General features: G+C 40.8%; 1 protein-coding gene across 1 annotated transcript in view; it reads left to right on the top strand.

The window, feature by feature from the left end:
- APOB (apolipoprotein B) overlaps positions 1-16,329 on the top strand; it is a 39,293-nt gene extending 22,964 nt beyond the window's left edge. The window contains exons 21-29 of the mRNA XM_063077743.1: positions 717-927; positions 1,516-1,691; positions 1,816-2,003; positions 2,487-2,632; positions 4,568-4,941; positions 5,449-13,017; positions 13,403-13,517; positions 13,623-13,806; positions 14,695-16,329. Coding sequence (XP_062933813.1) covers positions 717-927; positions 1,516-1,691; positions 1,816-2,003; positions 2,487-2,632; positions 4,568-4,941; positions 5,449-13,017; positions 13,403-13,517; positions 13,623-13,806; positions 14,695-16,329 — 10,598 coding nt within the window. The remainder of the gene's footprint in view (positions 1-716; positions 928-1,515; positions 1,692-1,815; positions 2,004-2,486; positions 2,633-4,567; positions 4,942-5,448; positions 13,018-13,402; positions 13,518-13,622; positions 13,807-14,694) is intronic.
- Positions 16,330-18,375: the final 2,046 nt, after the last annotated feature.

Below are 18,375 nucleotides of genomic sequence, written 5' to 3'. Positions count from 1 at the left end.
ATTTTTAAAAAAATATAAAATGGGTAAGGCTATGAATTAAGGGAATGAAGAGAATTTGTTAAGGAGAAAAAAGGAGCTGGGCAGAAGGAGCCCGGGACAGGGTTGGCAAGTAACCAGGACAGGTGTCTTTGATAGAAAATAGAGAGATGTTATGTCTTTCTGATTCAGAAGGATATCGAGCCCTTACTGTTCCCTGAACACACTGAGTGTTCCCCACTTTGCATTTCCCACCCTCTGCTGGAATGCTGTCCTGCCAGAACTCAGCACAGCTCAGCCCATCTTCAGATATGTGTCTCTGCCCACATATCCACTCACAAGAGAGAACTTCTCTGACCACCACCTATGAAGTAGTGCCTCTTCTATCCCTTTCTATCCTTTATCTTCATATCCAGTTTTATTTTTCTTCTTAACATTTATTACCATCTGACATAAGCAATTTACTCGATTGTTGTCTGTACACTTCCCACTAGATGTATGCTCCATGAGGGTGAGGAGTCCCCAGTGCCCAGAGCAGTACCTAGCACTCAGTAAAGCAATAAACATTTGCAGATTGAGCGAAAGTATGGATACCACTAAGTAAAAAAATTGATGTAAAATCCTGAACTGTGTCCTCGTTGAAGCACATTGAGTACTTGGGGTTTTGCCTTTTCCTCTCCTTTCTTCCTAAGCATAGCTTCTTAACATGCATTTCTTGATTCTCTTGTACACTCTTTCAGGTGTGAAGCAGACTGAGGCTACTATGATGTTCAAATATAATCGGCAGAGCATGACTTTATCTAGTGAAGTCCAAATTCCAGATTTTGACATTGACCTTGGGACAGTCCTCAGGGTCAGTGATGAATCTGCTGAGGACAAAAAGTCTTACAAACTTACCCTGGACATTCAGAACAAGAAAATCACTGAGGTCACTTTCCTGGGCCACATAAGGTAAGGAAGGCTTAGGGTGATCTGACCTGAGCCCCAGGCCCTAGTGAGTCTTTGCCTTCTTCCTCCTCAGCTTTAACTCTGGCCAAGCCAGGTGAGTCCCTGATCTCCGTCCTGAGTGGCCAGTAGAGCCCTTAGCATTTTAACCCTCTGCACGTGTCCAGGGTATCTTCCTGCCATTTATCAGGCACTTACTATTCATTTTCAAGCATTGTGCTGTGTTCTTTAAAGAAATTATTTCAGTCCTCACAATAAACTGCAAAGTAGGTATGAGTTTCCCTGTTTTATATATAAGAAATGGTAGCTCAGAGGAGTTAAGTCATTTGGCCAAGGCCATAGAGCTAGCAAATAGCCAAGCAGGATTCAAGCAGTTTTCCAAAACCTTTTCTTCCCCACATATCTCCCTGCAAAGTTCTGAATTTGTACTGAATGTTGGCTTTAGAAGTTAATGAGTTTGATCTGCGGTCATTTCTCTGAGCCATCCATGCCTCTCACTTCTATCACCATAAATGGGACTTCTAATCATTTAATCCTGCATATCTCCTTGGAATGGAGAAAGTCATTGATGCCAACCAATTTCCTTTCCAATAGTTGTGACAAGAAGGAACACAGCACAATCAAAGGTGTTATTTCCATTCCCCGTTTGCAAGCAGAAGCCAGAAGTGAGATCCACACACAGTGGTCCCCCACAAAACTCCTGCTCCAAATGGACTCATCTGCGACAGCTTATGGCTCAACAATTTCCAAGAGGGTGGCATGGCGTTATGGTACGTGCCTCTGCCCACACACGAGCACTTCTGAGAGCACTGTGTACTTGAGCACAGATGTTGAGATCCGTGGTTAGCAGCTGACTGAGTACCACTGATGGTTATTTCACATGTGCATTTTCAGATGAGGAGAAGATCGGATTTGAATGGAACACAGGTACCAACGTGGACACCAAAAAAGTGGCTTGCAATTTCCCTGTGGATCTCTCTGATTATCCTAGAAGCTTGCAAGAGTATGCCAACAGTGTCTTGGATCACAAAGTTCCCCAAACAGACATGACTTTCCGGCATATGGGTTCCAAAGTCATAGTTGTAAGTATAAGTCAGCCAGCCAACCAATACATGGTTGTAAGCGCAAGTTATATCCTCAGCTCTGAGTTAGGTGCAGGAGGGTATCCAAAAATGTAAATAGTATGCTTCCTGCCCCTAGCGAATTCCTGAGAAGAAAAGAAACATTCATGCTGTATGCAGTTACCCTGGTACCCTGGTACAAAAGGTGTATGTGATGAATACCAAATGAATACCACTAAGCAGAGGAGTTTGCTGTGCCTAAAGATATCGAAGGAAGCTTCAGGACACTGGCTAGGAGTCTGTGTTTTACATGCCTTTTATAAGTACAGGAAGAGATCAGTGACCAGCAGCCAAAATTCATAATTTTCTGTGATTTAATTTTAACTTTCAGTGTATCATCCTGCTTAAAATTTGACCTGTCAAATCTGGATTATCACCTAATGTTAATTGTACTTTGAGGCTCAGCCATGCCCATTACTCTAAAAACCTTCCATCATTTTGTAGGCAACAAGCACATGGCTTCAGAAGGCATCCGGGAGTTTCCCTTATGCCCAGACCTTGCAAGATCACCTCAGTGGCCTACAGGAGTTGAACCTCCAGAAAATGGGGTTGCCAGACTTCCACATCCCAGAAAACCTCTTCTTAAAAAGGTAAAAGAAGACACCAGAAATGTTTCTTGAACTATGCAAAGTAAATGGAAGATTTTACTTAGCATGATATATACTTTTTTAATTTAAATTTTTAAGGGCAATAACTTAAGCATTTTAAGGAGATTAATAACTGTAGCATAAACACGGTGGCATTTTTACATTATTAAACATGAGGTCACAATGTGAATGCCAATCCAATCAGAAAGGCCCTAAGAAAGTAATTAGGAACTTCTGGCACTTTCACCCTAAGACTTTTTATTCATTACAATCTGAATTTGAAAGCCGTTCAACTTTCTTCCATTGTGAGCAAATACCTGTTTTGTTCCAGATGGGGATATACTCAGAATTGTTTGACTGTGAATTCACAGAAGCTGAGGGAGGAGTGATTGACTATGGGCTTGTTGCTGAGCTACAGAGGGTCACAACAGCCATCGAGCATTGAATGAAAGCAGCGTTCTGAGAGCATATTTCACTTGATCGGTGTAGCTTAACCCTTATGGTGAAGTCAGATTCTAAACCGCTGGGTCCATTTCTATACTTATAAAAATACATGTTGGGCCGGCCCGTGGCTCACTCGGGAGAGTGCGGTGCTGAGAACACCAAGGCCTCGGGTTCGGATCCCATATACGGATGGCCGGTTCGCTCACTGGCTGAGCGTGGTGCTGACAACACCAAGTCAAGGGTTAAGATCCCCTTACCGGTCATCTTTTAAAAAAAAAATAAAAAATAAAAAAATAAAATAAAAATACATGTAATGCTTTGATTGCTTTATTTCATGAAAATAAAATAGCAGAGCATGAACTGAAAAGACTGTAGTCTTTTCCAGATTGTTCTCTCTATTATCATCACGGTTAAAAAACAAGTGGCCTGTGTCACATGGGCCTTTCCATAGTCTAGGGCTAAGAAGCTTTAATAGACGGGCTTATTGTGAAGGGGCCAAAGCATTCATATGGACAAAGCCTACTGAGGGTGAGAGAAAACAGCAGCAGCTTCAGAGGACCCGGGAATACTACTGGTGTTTCTGACAAAGTCTCCTCTGTGCTGTGCTGAAGATACAGAGCCATGGGACAGAATTGGACAGGGCCTTAGTGGTTGTCAGTCATCCTCCTGCTGAAGATCGGGATCCTGAGTGGACAACATCCAGCCCCTGTGGAGTGATACAATTAACAGTTTATGTGTTTATAACAATTTAACCCTGCTGTCTTACTTTATTTTTATAAGTTATCTAAATGGTCCATTCTATATGCATAGTATTGAAAAGATTGCAATGTGCTTTTATGTATTTTTTTCATTTAATATCCAAGGCCATCTCTATGAGGTCAGCAGAAAAGGTACTACCATCCCCTTGATGTTATGTTTCAGATAACATCACTGAAACTCAGGGAGGTTAATTCACCAACATTATCGATTAGTGGAACATAAAACTATAACCCAAGTTTACTGACTCCCACACCTGTGTTCTTTCCATACAGCAAGTTGCTTCAATTTAGTTTAGCAAATATGTCAAGTATTCCTTGTCTGTATAAAACTAGACTAGGTGCAGTGAGAAGATGAAAGCTAGATAAGATGTAGTCTTTCCTCTCAGGAAAATACCATGTAGATGCCAACAAATGAACAAGTAACTAACTATATAAGCAGAATTATGACATGCTTTTTGAGACAGGTATAAGGGACTATGTCACTATAAGAATGAGAGAAATTAGCTATGACTTGGGTGGGATGATAACGATAAGGAGTGGCTCTTGGAAAGATTTGAGTATTTTGTAGGTAGAGATAAAAGCAGAGGGATCCAGGTATAGGGAGCAGCATGGGACAAAGTACAGAGTGGGTTTGGGAATGGGGCAGATGCAATATTGCTTGGAAGGCCAGATAGCAGAGAACTTTTGACTTCTTAATGTTTGACTGTGTGGACATTGTCTCTGTTGTTCATTTCAGTGATGGCCGGGTCAAATATACCTTGAACAAGAACAGTGTGAAAATTGAAATTCCTTTGCCTTTTGGTGGCAAATCCTCCAAAGATCTAAAGATGTTAGAGACTGTTAGGACACCAGCCCTCAACTTCCCGTCTGTGGGATTCCACCTGCCATCTCAAGAGTTCCAAGTCCCCACTTTTACCATTCCCAAGTTGTATCAACTGCAAGTGCCTCTCTTGGGTGTTCTAGACCTCTCCACGAATGTCTACAGCAACTTGTACAACTGGTCCGCCTCGTACACTGGTGGCAACACCAGCACGGACCACTTCAGTCTTCAGGCTCAGTATCATATGAGGGCTGACTCTGTGGTTGACCTACTCTCCTACAGTGTGCAAGGTGAGCCATGCTCAGGTAAAGGGTGCACAAGGCTAATTCACTTCAGGCTCTGATAGCAGAGTCTCCTGGTGGAAGGAAAGAACTTGAACTTTCTTACAGATATTTTGCTTGCTACTTGGAAGTCTTTTCATTTATTCTACCAATAGAAATATTTATTAAACATACAATATGCATTAAATATTCTACTAGACAGTAACAGAGAGAGCAGACAGATAGACCAGCAATTATAAATCAGTGTGAGAGGTCCTATGATAGGATGTAGTATGTAAGTATAACGTACAGTAGAAGTACTTAATAAGGGAAGCTAGCAAGGTCTGTGGTGGTCAGGGAAGACTTCCTGGAGGAATTCCTTTTGCTATCAGATTTTGTTTCTGCATTATCGATGGAGGGGACTACTCCACAACTGACCCAGATAAATGGGACTTTATTATTGAAAGACTTTCAACATAGAGATTGTTCTGGAAATGTATTACTCAATTTAACCAATGTCTTTCATTTTTATGTTAGGATCTGGAGAAACAACATATGACCACAGGAATACACTCACATTATCATGTAATGGGTCTCTACGCCACAAATTTCTAAATTCAAATATCAAGTTCAGTCATGTTGAAAAAGTTGGAAACAGCCCAGCCTCGAAAGGTTCACTAACATTCAATGCAGCTAGTGTCCGGGGAACACAGATGTCTGCTTCAGTCCATTTGGACTCAAAAAAGAAACAGCATTTGTATGTCAAAGAAGTCAAGATCGATGGGCAGTTCAGCATCTCTTCATTCTATGCTAAAGGCACGTATGGCCTGTCTTATCAGAAGAATCCTACCACCGGACAGCTAAGTGGAGAGTCAAACCTGAGGTTTAACTCTTCCTACCTCCAGGGCACCAACCAGATAGTGGGAAGATATGAAGATGGAATCCTCTCCCTCACCTCTTCTTCTGATCTGCAAGGTGGCATTATTAAAAATATTGCTTCCCTGAAATATGAAAACTATGAGCTGACTTTGAAATCTGATACCAATGGGAAGCACGAGGACTTTGCCACTTCTAGCAAGGTGGATCTGACCTTCTCTAAGCAAAACGCATTGCTACGTTCTGAGTATCAGGCTGATTACAAGTCATTGAGGTTCTTCACCCTGCTTTCTGGATCACTAAATTCCCATGGTCTTGAATTAAATGCTGACATCCTGGGCACTGACAGAATTAATAGTGGTGCTCACAAGGCAACACTAAGGATTGCCAAAGATGGAATATCCACCAGCACAACGACCAATTTGAAGTATAGTCCCCTGGTGCTGGAGAATGAGCTAAATGGGGAGCTTGGCCTCTCTGGGGCATCTATGAAATTAACAACAAATGGCCGCTTTGGGGAACACCATGCAAAATTCAGTCTAGATGGAAAAGCTGCCCTCACGGAGGTGTCATTGGGAAGTGCTTATCAGGCCATGATTTTGGGTGTTGACAGCAAAAACATTTTCAACTTCAAAATCAACCAAGAAGGACTTAAACTCTCAAGTGACATGATGGGCTCATATGCTGAGATGAAACTAGACTACACAAACCGTCTGAACATTGCAGGTCTATCACTGGACTTCTCTTCAAAACTTGACAACGTGTACAGCTCTGACAAGTTTTATAAGCAAAATTTTAATTTACAGCTACAGCCCTATTCTCTTGTCACTACTTTAAACAATGACCTGAAATACAATGCTCTGGATCTGACCAACAATGGGAAATTACGACTAGAACCCTTGAAGCTGAATGTGGGGGGTAACCTAAAGGGAGCCTACCAAAATAATGAAATAAAACACATCTACACCATGTCTTATGCTGACTTATTAGCAAGTTATAAAGCAGACACTGTAGCTAAGGTTCAGGGTACGGAGTTTAGCCACCGGCTCAACGCAGACATTGCTGGACTGGCTTCAGCTGTTGACATCAGTACAAGCTATAATTCAGACTCACTGCACTTCAGCAATGTTTTCCGCTCTGTAATGGCCCCATTTACCATGACCATTGATGCACATACGAATGGCAATGGGAAACTGGTTCTCTGGGGAGAACATACTGGGCAGCTGTATAGCAAATTCCTATTGAAGGCAGAACCTTTGGCCTTTACTTTCTCTCATGATTACAAAGGATCCACAAGTCACCATCTCAAGTCCAGGAAAAGCATCAGCATGGCTCTTGATCACAAAGTCAGCGCCCTGCTTACTCCAGCTGAGCAGACAGGCACCTGGAAACTTACGACCCAATTGAACAACAACAAATACAGCCACGACTTTGTCGCTTACAACACTAAGGACAAAATCGGTGTGGAGCTCAGTGGACGAGCCCTGGCTGACCTCACTGTGCTGGACTCCCCAATTAAAGTGCCATTTTTACTCCGTGAGCCCATCAATGTCATTGATGCGTTAGAGATGAGAGATGCTGTTGACGAGCCCCAAGAATTCACAATGGTTGCTTTTGTAAAGTATGATAAGAACCAGGATATTCACACCATCAACATCCCATTCTTTCAAACCCTGCCAGAATATTTTGAGAGAAATCGGAGAGTAATCCTAACTGCACTGGAAGCCATACGGAGAGAATTGAAACGCATCAATATCGATCAGTTTGTGAGGAAATACAGAGCAGTTCTTGGCAAAATCCCACAGCAAGTTAATGACTATCTTAATTCATTTGAGTGGGAGAGGCAAGTTTCAAGTGCCAAGGAGAAACTAACTGCTTTTACAAAAAAATATAGAATTACAGAAAATGATCTACAAATTGCAGTGGATAATGCTAAAGTCAACTTTAATGAAAAACTTTCTCAACTGCAGACATATGTGATACAATTTGATCAGTATATTAAAGATAATTATGATATACATGATTTTAAAACAGCTATTGCTAAGATTATTGATCAAATCATTGAAAAATTAAAAATTCTTGATGAACATTATCATGTTCGTGGAAATTTAGTAAAAATAATTCACGATCTGTATTTGTTTATGGAGAATATTGATTTTAACAAAATTGGAAGTAGTGCTGCATCTTGGATTCAAAATGTAGATACTAAGTATCAAATCAGAATCCAGGTACAAGAAAAATTGCAACAGCTTAAGACACAGATTCAGAATATGGATATCCAGCAGCTTGCTGGAAAATTAAAACAACAGGTTGAAGCTATTGATGTCAGAGTGCTTTTAGATCAATTGAGAGCTGCAATTCCATTTCAAAGAATAGAGAAAATTTTTGAGCATATCAAGTACTTTGTTATAAATCTGATTGAAGATTTTGAAGTAACAGAGAAAATCAATGCTTTTAGAGCCATAGTTCATAAGTTAATTAAGGTATATAAAGCAGACCAACAAATCCAGATTTTAATGGAGAAATCAGTAGAGTTGGCCCACCAATACAAGATGAAGGAGGCTATTCAGAAGCTAAGCAATGTCCTACAAAGAGTTGAGATAAAAGATTACTTTAAGAAATTGGTTGGGTTTATTGATGATGCTGTCAAGCAGCTTGAAGCACTGTCTTTTAAAAAATTCATTGAAGAAGTAAATAGATTCCTTGACACGTTGGTAAAGAAATTAAAGTCATTTGATTACCACCAGTTTGTACATGAAACCAATAGCAAAATCCGTGAGGTGACTCAGAGAATCAATGGTGAACTACAGGCTCTGGAACTATCACAGAAAGTTGAATCCCTAAAACTATTCGTAGAGGATGTCAAGGCCATAGTCTCAGCCTGTCTGGAAAGCCTAAATGACACCAAAATAACCTCAATCGTAGATTGGCTACAGGATGATTTAAGTTCAGAATCTTTGATTCACATGAAAGCCAAATTCCGAGAGACCCTAGAAGATATACGAGACCGAATATACCAAATGGATATTCAGCAGGAACTTGAACGATGCCTGTCCCTGTTGGGCCAGGTTTACAGCACACTTGTCACCTACATTTCTGACTGGTGGAATCTTGCTGCCAAGAACCTTACTGACTTTGCAGAGCAGTACTCTATCCCAGACTGGGCTGAAAAGATGAAAGCATTAGTAGAACAAGGGTTCATTGTTCCTGAAATCCAGACCATCCTCGGGACCATGCCTGCCTTTGAAGTCAGTCTTCGTGCCCTTCAGGAGGCTTCCTTCCAGACTCCTGACTTCATAGTCCCCCTGACAGATTTGAGGATTCCATCAACTCAGATAAACTTTAAAGAGTTGAAAGATATAAAAATCCCATCCAGGTTTTCCACACCAGAATTTACTGTCCTCAACACCTTCCACATTCCTTCCTTTACAATTGACTTAATAGAAATAAAAGTAAAAATCATCAGAACCATTGACCAAATGTTGCACAGCAAGCTGCAGTGGCCAGTTCCAGAAGTGTATATGAGGGATCTGAAGATAGAGGACATCCTTCTTGCTAGAATCAGTCTGCCAAACTTCCATTTACCAGAAGTCACCATTCCAGAATTTGTAATTCCAAATCTCAACCTTAACGATTTTCAAGTTCCTGACCTTCACATACCAGAATTCCAGCTTCCCCACATCTCACACACAATCGAAGTACCAACTTTTGGCAAGCTGTATAGTGTTTTGAAAATCCAATCTCCCTTCTTCACTTTAGATGCAAATGCTGCTATACAGAATGCAACCGTGAGCAAAGCGGAGATGGCAGCTTCCGTTGCTGCCAAAGGAGAGTCCAAGTTAGAAGTTGTCAATTTTGATTTTCAAGCAAATGTACAACTTTCAGACCCTAAGATTAATCCACTGGTTCTGAAGGAATCTGTGAAGTTCTCCAACAAATACCTGAGAACAGAGCATGAAAGTGAAATGCTATTTTTTGGAAATGCTATTGAGGGAAAATCAGATACAGTGGCAAGTGTACACACAGAAAAAAATACACTGGAGCTTAGTAATGGTGTGATTGTCAAGATGAACAATCAACTTACCCTGGACAGCAACACAAAGTACTTTCACAAATTGAACATCCCCAAATTGGACTTCTCTAGTCAGGCTGACCTGCGCAATGAAATGAAGACACTGTTGGAATTTGGCCACATAGCATGGACTTCTTCTGGGACGGGGTCATGGAAATGGGCTTGCCCCAAATTCTCGGATGAGGGAACACATGAATCACAAATTAGCTTCACTGTGGAAGGACCCATCACTTCCGCTGGATTGTCTAATAAGATCAATAGTAAACACCTAAGAGTAAACCAAAACTGGATTTATAAATCTGGCTTTCCCAACTTTTCTAAATTTGAAATTCAGTCACAAGTTGAATCCCAGCATGTGGGTCGCAGCGTTCTAACTGCTGTAGGCACAGCACTGCCTGGAGAAGGGAAGGTAGAGATAACTGGCAACCACAGTGCTCATTTAAATGGAAAAGTTATTGGGACTTTGAAAAATTCTCTTTTCTTTTCAGCACAGCCATTTGAGATTACTGCATCCACAAATAACGAAGGAAATTTGAAAGTTAGTTTTCCATTAAAATTGACAGGGAAGATAGACTTCCTGAATAACTATGCACTGCTTCTGAGGCCTAGTGCCCAGCAAGCAAGTTGGCAAGCAGGTGCTAGGTTCAATCAGTACAAGTACAATCAACATTTCTCTGCTGGAAACAGTGAGAACAGCATCGAGGCTCATGTAGGAATAAATGGAGAAGCCAACCTGGATTTCTTAAACATTCCTTTAACAATTCCTGAAATGACCCTACCTTACACAACACTCACAACTCCCCCACTGAAAGATTTCTCCTTATGGGAAAAAACAGGCTTACAGGAATTTCTGAAAACAACAAAGCAATCATTCGATTTAAGCATAAAGGCTCAGTATAAGAAAAACAAAGACAAGCATTCCATCGCAACTCCTTTGGGTGTGTTTTATAAGTTTATCAGTCAGCACGTCAATTCCTTTAATAGGCGTTGGGAGAAAGTCAGAGACAGTGCATTAGATTTTCTCACCAGTTCCTATAATGAAACAAAAATTAAGTTTGATACATACAGAGCTGAAAAATCCCTCAACAAGTTCCCAAGGACCTTTCAAATTCCTGGATACACTATTCCAGTCGTCAACATTGAAGTGTCTCCATTGACTGTAGAGATGTTAGCATTCGGCCATGTGATCCCAGAAGCGATCAGCACTCCTAATGTCACCGTCCTGGGTTCTGGCTCCTATGTGCCTTCATACACATTAGTCCTGCCATCCCTAGAGCTGCCGACCCTCCATATCCCTTGGAATCTTCACAAACTTTCTCTTCCAGATTTCAAGGAATTGAGTGCTGTAAACAATATTTTTATTCCAGCCATGGGCAATATTACCTATGATTTTTCTTTCAAATCAAGTGTCATCACACTGAACACCAATGCTGGACTTTATAACCAATCAGATATTGTTGCTCATTTTCTTTCTTCTTCCTCATCCACCATTGATGCACTGCAGTACAAATTAGAGGGCACCTCAAGTTTGACGAGGAAGAGAGGGTTGAAGTTAGCCACAGCTCTGTCTCTGAGTAATGAATTGGTGGAAGGCAGTCATGATAGTACCATTAGCTTAACCAAGAAAAACATGGAAGCATCCATGACAACAACTGCAAAAGTCCAAATTCCAATTCTGAGGATGAACTTCAAGCAAGAACTTAGTGGAAATACCAAGTCAAAACCTACTGTCTCTTCATCTGTTCAATTAAAGTATGACTTCAATTCCACAGCGCTGTTCTCCACTGCAAAAGGGGCAGTTGACCACAAGTTCAGTTTAGAAAGCCTTACCTCTTACTTTTCCATCGAGTCATCTACAAAAGGCGGTATCAAGGGCTCAGTCCTTTCACAAGGATATTCAGGAACAATTACCAGTGAGGCCAACACTTATTTGAATTCCAAGGGCACTCGGTCTTCAGTGAAGCTGCAAGGGGCTTCCAAAGTTGATCATATATGGAACCTTGAAGTAACAGAAAATTTTGCTGGAGAAGCCACTCTCCGACGCATATATGCTGTCTGGGAACACAATACAAAAAACAGCTTTCAGCTACAGGATCTCTTTTCCACACGTGGAGAACATACAAGCAAAGCCACCCTGGAACTCTCCCCGTGGAAGATGTCAGCCCTCGTTCAGGTCCATGCCAGTCAACCCCAATCCCCTCTTGGTATCTCTTACCTTGGCCAAGAAGTGGCCCTGAATGCTAACCCTAAGAACCAAAAGATCAGCTGGAAAAGTGAGGTCCAGGTTAATTCTGGGTCTCTCCAGAACAATGTGCAGCTTTCCAATGACCAAGAAGAGGCACGCCTTGACATTGCAGGATCCTTAGAAGGAAACCTAAGTTTCCTCAGTTATAATGTCCTACCAGTTTATGACAAGAGCTTATGGGACCTCCTAAAGCTAGATGTAACCACCATCCCTGGCAGGAGACAGTATCTTAATGCTTCAACTGCCCTTGTGTACACCAAAAACCCCAATGGCTATCTTTTCTCTCTTCCTGTGCAAGAATTGTCAGATAAATTCATTATCCCTGGGCTGAAACTGAGTGATCCAAAGCCAGTCTTTGTCACACCTACATTCCCAGTCCCATTTACAGATCTTCAGGTTCCGTCCTACAAACTTGACTTCAGTGAAATAAAAATTTATAAGAAGCTAAGTACTTCACCATTTGCCCTCAACCTACTAACACTACCTAAAGTAAAATTTCCTGAAGTTGATGTGTTAACAAAATATTCTGAACCAGAAGACTCATCGGTTCCCTTTTTTGAGATAACTGTGCCTGAATCTCAGTTAAATGTGTACCAGTTCACCCTTCCAAAAAGTATTTCAGTTGGCAGTGCTGTCTTGGATCTAAATGAGATGGCCAAAAAGACTGCAGACTTTGAGTTGCCTACCGTCATCATACCAGAGCAGACTATTGAGATTCCTTCCATTCAATTCTCTGTACCTGCTGGAATTTTCATTCCTTCCTTTGGAGCACTGACTGTACGTTTTGGGGTGGCCTCTCCCCTGTATAATGCCTCTTGGAGTGCTGGTTTGAAAAACAAAGCAGATCATGTTGAAACATTCCTGGATTCCACATGCAGCTCAACCATCCAATTCCTGGAATATGACCTAAATGGTAAGGAAATATCCTGCCTTCTCTCCTAGATACTATATGTTTTCAGTAGGAGTTGTAAGTAATTATATATTTAGTTATGACTAAATTTAGCAAAATTTTAAAGAGCAGAGGAGATACATATACCCCACATGTAAAAACCAAATTGTAGAAAATCTTCTGGTATTCAAGAGGAGTAGGTTCAGAGAAAACAGATATTTCTGTAATGATTTTAAGACTAATAATGTCTTCTTCTAACTATTTATTAAAACATCCGTGGACTACACATTGCATACTTTAAACATATAAGTAAGATGCTTGCTTAAGATAGAATTCTCTGTTTCCACAATGAAAATGTCTATGTCCTATAGTTTTTAATCTAATGAAATATAAAATCTCTCCTGTACAGTTGTGGGAACACACAAAATTGAAGATGGCACATTAGTCTGTAAGACCAAAGGGACACTTGCTCACCGTGACTTCAGCGCAGAGTATGAAGAAGACGTCAAATATGAAGGGCTTAAGTACAGAACTTTTATTGAAATTTTATCCCATTTCAAAACTCATTGTGATTTTTGACAACCTCAGACCCCTTTTTCATGATGGCTCATCTGCTTTTCTGCTTTCAGTTACTGGGAAATGAAGGCTCTTCTCGATGTCACCAGCCCAGTGTTCACTAATCTCCGTCTGAACTACCAACATGACAAGCACGGCCTCTCCTCCTCGGTAGCCTCCCCAGCCATAGGCACTGTGGGCGTGGACGTGGAAGAAAAGAACGAGATTTTAAAATGCAGCTTCTACTACCGCCCTCAGGTGAGTCCTATCTAATGGGTTGCCCCAAGAGCAAGCAAAGAATTGAGGTGGATACATTTGATTCGAGACAAAGTATTCTCTCAGAACTTTCGCAAACTGTGTAAAAGGCAGTGAGCAAGCTGAACTTCTTTTCTGAGGATCTATTCTCCAGAAAGTGTTATAAAGAGTCCTTTATTGGGTTTAATTATTAGATGCCCATATGACATCAAATTAGCACTATTATTTTATTACTTCTGGGCAAATCTAGAAAGATGAGAGTTTTGCCTCATCACCTAAATCATGGGCAAATTCAGCTGTATGCAGAGTACGTTTTTCAAATAGTGGTTTCGGGAGTGTTCGAGGCTTCAAAATTCTTCCCCAAATAAACTGTTAGATGAGATACATCAAATTCCTCTCACGTTTATGAGCTATGCCAGGACCCAATCAAAGATGCCGTTAGCAGAGGAGAAGACCCAATCTAGTTCTATTACTGATGTTTGTCATAACAAATACTGATACTGGTGTTCTAGATCTCTGCTGGACGGGCTCCAGACTTTTTCCTTTTTTGTTACTTCTTTCTCTGAATTTGTCTTTTATTGTTTCTTCCTCCTCTTCCAATTTTCAGTTCTAGGAAGGTCTTAATGTTAAGTGTCACTGTGTAAATGCATTTTTTTTTAAATCCTTCCTGGGGCATGCGATAAAGAGGAATTAACAACAGTGAAGTTGTTTAACCATAAAACAAACACATGAACTGACATATGAAAGATAAATCCTCTTCAGTATATGAAAGTTCTTCTGATCTTTTTTTGAACTGCTAAATGAAGTTTTGGTGTAGTATATTATGTAATCAGGGTAATTGAAAACATCTTTTCATCTTTTTTTTTTTTTTTTTTTTTTGGCTGGTTTTAGTCTTCTCCAGATAAAAAACTCAACATATTCAAAACCGAGTTGAGATACCAGGAGTCTGATGAAGATTTTCAGATCAAAGTTAATTGGGAAGAAGAGGCAGCTTCCGAATTGCTAAGCTCTCTGAAAGACAACGTGCCTAAGGCCACGGGGACCCTTTATGACTATGTCAACAAGTACCACAACGAGCACACAGGACTCAGCCTGAGAGATGCTTCTTCAAAACTAAGAAGAAGTCTGCAGAACAGTGCTGAGACAGTCTATCAAGGGGCCATAAGGCAAATTGATGAGATGGACGGGGGGTTCCAGAGAGCAACCAATAGTACCACTAGAACCTACCAAGAGTGGAAGGATAAGACCCAGAATCTGTACCAGGAACTGTTGGCCGACGAGGGCCAAACCAGTTTCCAGAGACTCAAGGATAAGGTGTATGACAGCTTTCTACAAGTTACGCAGGAGTACCATGTGACAGTCAAGAGTCTGATTGACTCATTCATTGATTTCCTGAAGTTCACCAGATTCCAGTTCCCAGGGAAAGCTGGGACATACACTAGAGATGAACTCTGCACTATGGTCTTGAGGGAAGTAGGGAATGTACTGTCTCAGGCATGTTCAAATATCCATAATGGGTTAGAAATAATACTTTCCTATTTCCAAGAGTTAGTGGAAAAATCTGAATTAACCAAGGACCTAAATATTACATTTCCTTTTGATTCAAGGAATCATAAACTAGCAGATGTAATCCTAGCATCTAGGGAACAGTTGAAATTTTTATCACAGGATATCCAAAAGGCATTTAAGGACCTCCAGTCTATCAAGATTACAGAGATGCTAAATGATCTTCAGAGATTTTTAGAAAGAGTTTTCCAAGAGATAGAAGGAGAAATTATACACTTAAAGGAGAAGAAACTTACTTCTCTCATTAATGATATCCAACATGAGCTCAACACAATCTTCAATGAACATATTTTATATATTTTTAGGTTCTTGAAAGAAAACTTATGCCTTAGCCTTGGTAAATTCAATGAATTTGTTCAGAACAAACTTCAGGAAGCTTCTCAAGAGTTACAGAAGATTCATCAGTACATAAAGGCTCTTCGTGAAGAATATTTTGACCCAACTGTAGTTGGCTGGATGGTAAAATATTATGAACTTGAAGAAAAAATAGTCAACCTGATCAAGAACCTAGTAGTTGCCCTTAAGGACTTACATTCCAAATACACCATCAGAGCTGCTGATCTTGCTTCCCAACTTTCATGTCAAATAGAGCAATTTGTGCACAGAGATATTCAGAAATATCTTAGCATCCTTACTGATGAAGATGGAAAAGGGAAAGAGAAGATTACAGAACTTTTTACCATGGCTCAGGAAATAATTAACAGCTGGGCTATTACAATGAAGGAAATCATTTCTGATTATCACCAGCAGTTCAGGTATAAACTGCAAGATTTTCCAGACCAACTCTCTGATTACTATGAAAAAATCATTGCTGAGTCCAAAAGATTGATTGACCTGTCCATTCAAAACTGCCACATGTTTCTGAGATATGTCATTGAGTTACTGGAAAAGCTGCAATCAGACACAGTCATAAGCCACTACATAAAGCTTGCTCCAGGAGAACTTACTGTCACCTTCTAATTTTTCAAAAACAATCCTCATTTATTCTTCTATTCCAATTAAACTTTCACATAGTAAGGGAAAATTTTAAACTGTATGTATTGATAAAAACATACATTGGGCCAGCCCTGCAGCAAGCTGCTGACTATAAGCAAAAGCACATATGAACTGGACCTGCACTGAAGCTGGCCTTGGAGCTCTGAAGGTCTCTGAACTCTGGAGGGTGACATTTTTGGCAAGTTAAAGGAAATCAGGATCTGAGTTATTTTGCTAAACCTGGGGGGAGGGGAACAAATAAATGGATTCTTTACTGTGTATCATATCACTCCATGTGGCTCTGTGTATTGAAAGACAGTGAAATGAGAGTATTGATTCAAATATTCTGGCATTTTAAAACCTCTAGAACATATACTGTGATTTAAGTGATAGAATAAAAGTGGCAAGGGAAAATTTGTGGAGAGAAATATTTTACCACCTAAAAAGAAAGAGGCAATTGATCTCGGGGATTCTATCTGCCAAGTGAGAAGGAAGAAGTATTTACAGACTTTCACATACTTTGATCCTGAGAAGCATCCACTTGTCTTCATGTGCCGCACAATCTTCCTCACCAACCAGCCTGCCTTTGCCAGGCAAGGCTCTCTGTTAGGTTTTGAGATTAACCAACAGCCCCTTTATTTCATTCAGACTGCCAGTAGTGGGGAAGGGATTGCTAGGGAGTGCTAGCCCCAAGGGCTTTATGGTTATAGGGATCCCAGAAGTCTCCCTGCAACTCAGCCAGGACCAATTCAAGGCAAAAAAGTAAGGATGGGAGAGGAGGGATGAGACACGGATTCCTAACATTTCTGCAACCAAGCATGCATTTGTGCTCTTGAACTTTCTTACTTTTCCAAATAAATTAACAATCCCGAATGTAATCAAAACCCCAGGGTTTCTCCTGCCACATGCATTCACTTCAAACTCTAATTTTAAACATTGGCAGCATCCAGGCAGAGCCTCCAAACTGAGTTCTGGTAAGGAAAAGCTACAAAGAATGTCTGCAACACAACTTGCACTAACATTATTGGGAAGGGTAGCTATAAACTGGCATGTCACTCTCAGTGGCATTGAAGAACAAAGGAAGAGTGTGACCTTGGGGAGTAAGAAATTGGAGGTTACTGCCCCCAAGTCCTATATGAGGTCTGTTTGGAAAAGACCTTTTTTATCCAATAATACCTTCAACCTCCAACCTTCGTGCATAAAGCCTGCATGTTCTCTTGGTGAAGCCGACTATTAAAATGCACAAGCATTGCCTGGAAAAGAAAACAGCCTTCTGGTACCTTAGCAGGACTCTTCTGCCTGAAACTGAAGAGCCAGAACGAGTCTTGGAAGGTGGAATACATGGTAGTGCATAGATCTGGTACTCAAAGAAAGTTTGTTGGATAATGGATGGGTGGGTGGGTAGGTGAATGAATGAATAAGCCAGTAAATGAGGGATTATTTTGAGGGTGAGAGAAGAGGGAAAATTCAGCCCAAATCCCATGAGCACCACATGAGTGGTTTCAGATATAGTTCTGCAAGAGTTTGCCTGATGTGCAAGGGGCAGCAAGAATCTACTGAGTGTTCAGATTGAAAGGAGGTCTGGGTGGGAAGAGGGAGTGCAGGGGTTCCTGGTACTCACATAATGATATTCCTGTCTGGGGCTGAAAGAAGGAAAAAAATAGCAACAAATTCAAAATAATCATGCAATCACACAGTGCCTCCTGCCCAACTCCCTGATGATATCCCTCAAACAAGGTGCCCCTGGCTGGCTTAGAATGTCTCATCAAGCTGAATAAAGTTGGATCCTTCTGGATCCTTGGAAGGGCTTGGACTTCACTGGGTCCTTTCTTTGGTCTTCTGCCTATCAGGATGCTTCTCTGAGTTCAATTAATGGCTACATTCCTTTTTTGTTTATAGTTTGGCCAACTTATTTCCCTCTGTGAGCCTCAGTTCTCTTACCTATAAAATGGGAATAATAGCTATCCTTCCTGTCTCACAAGACTGTTCATAAAAATCAGTTGAAAGCACATGTGAAAGAGTTTTGTAACC

This window comes from Cynocephalus volans, chromosome 14 (assembly GCF_027409185.1).
Source record: "Cynocephalus volans isolate mCynVol1 chromosome 14, mCynVol1.pri, whole genome shotgun sequence".
Lineage (NCBI taxonomy): Eukaryota > Metazoa > Chordata > Mammalia > Dermoptera > Cynocephalidae > Cynocephalus > Cynocephalus volans.
This window is presented reverse-complemented; position numbering and strand designations above follow the sequence as displayed.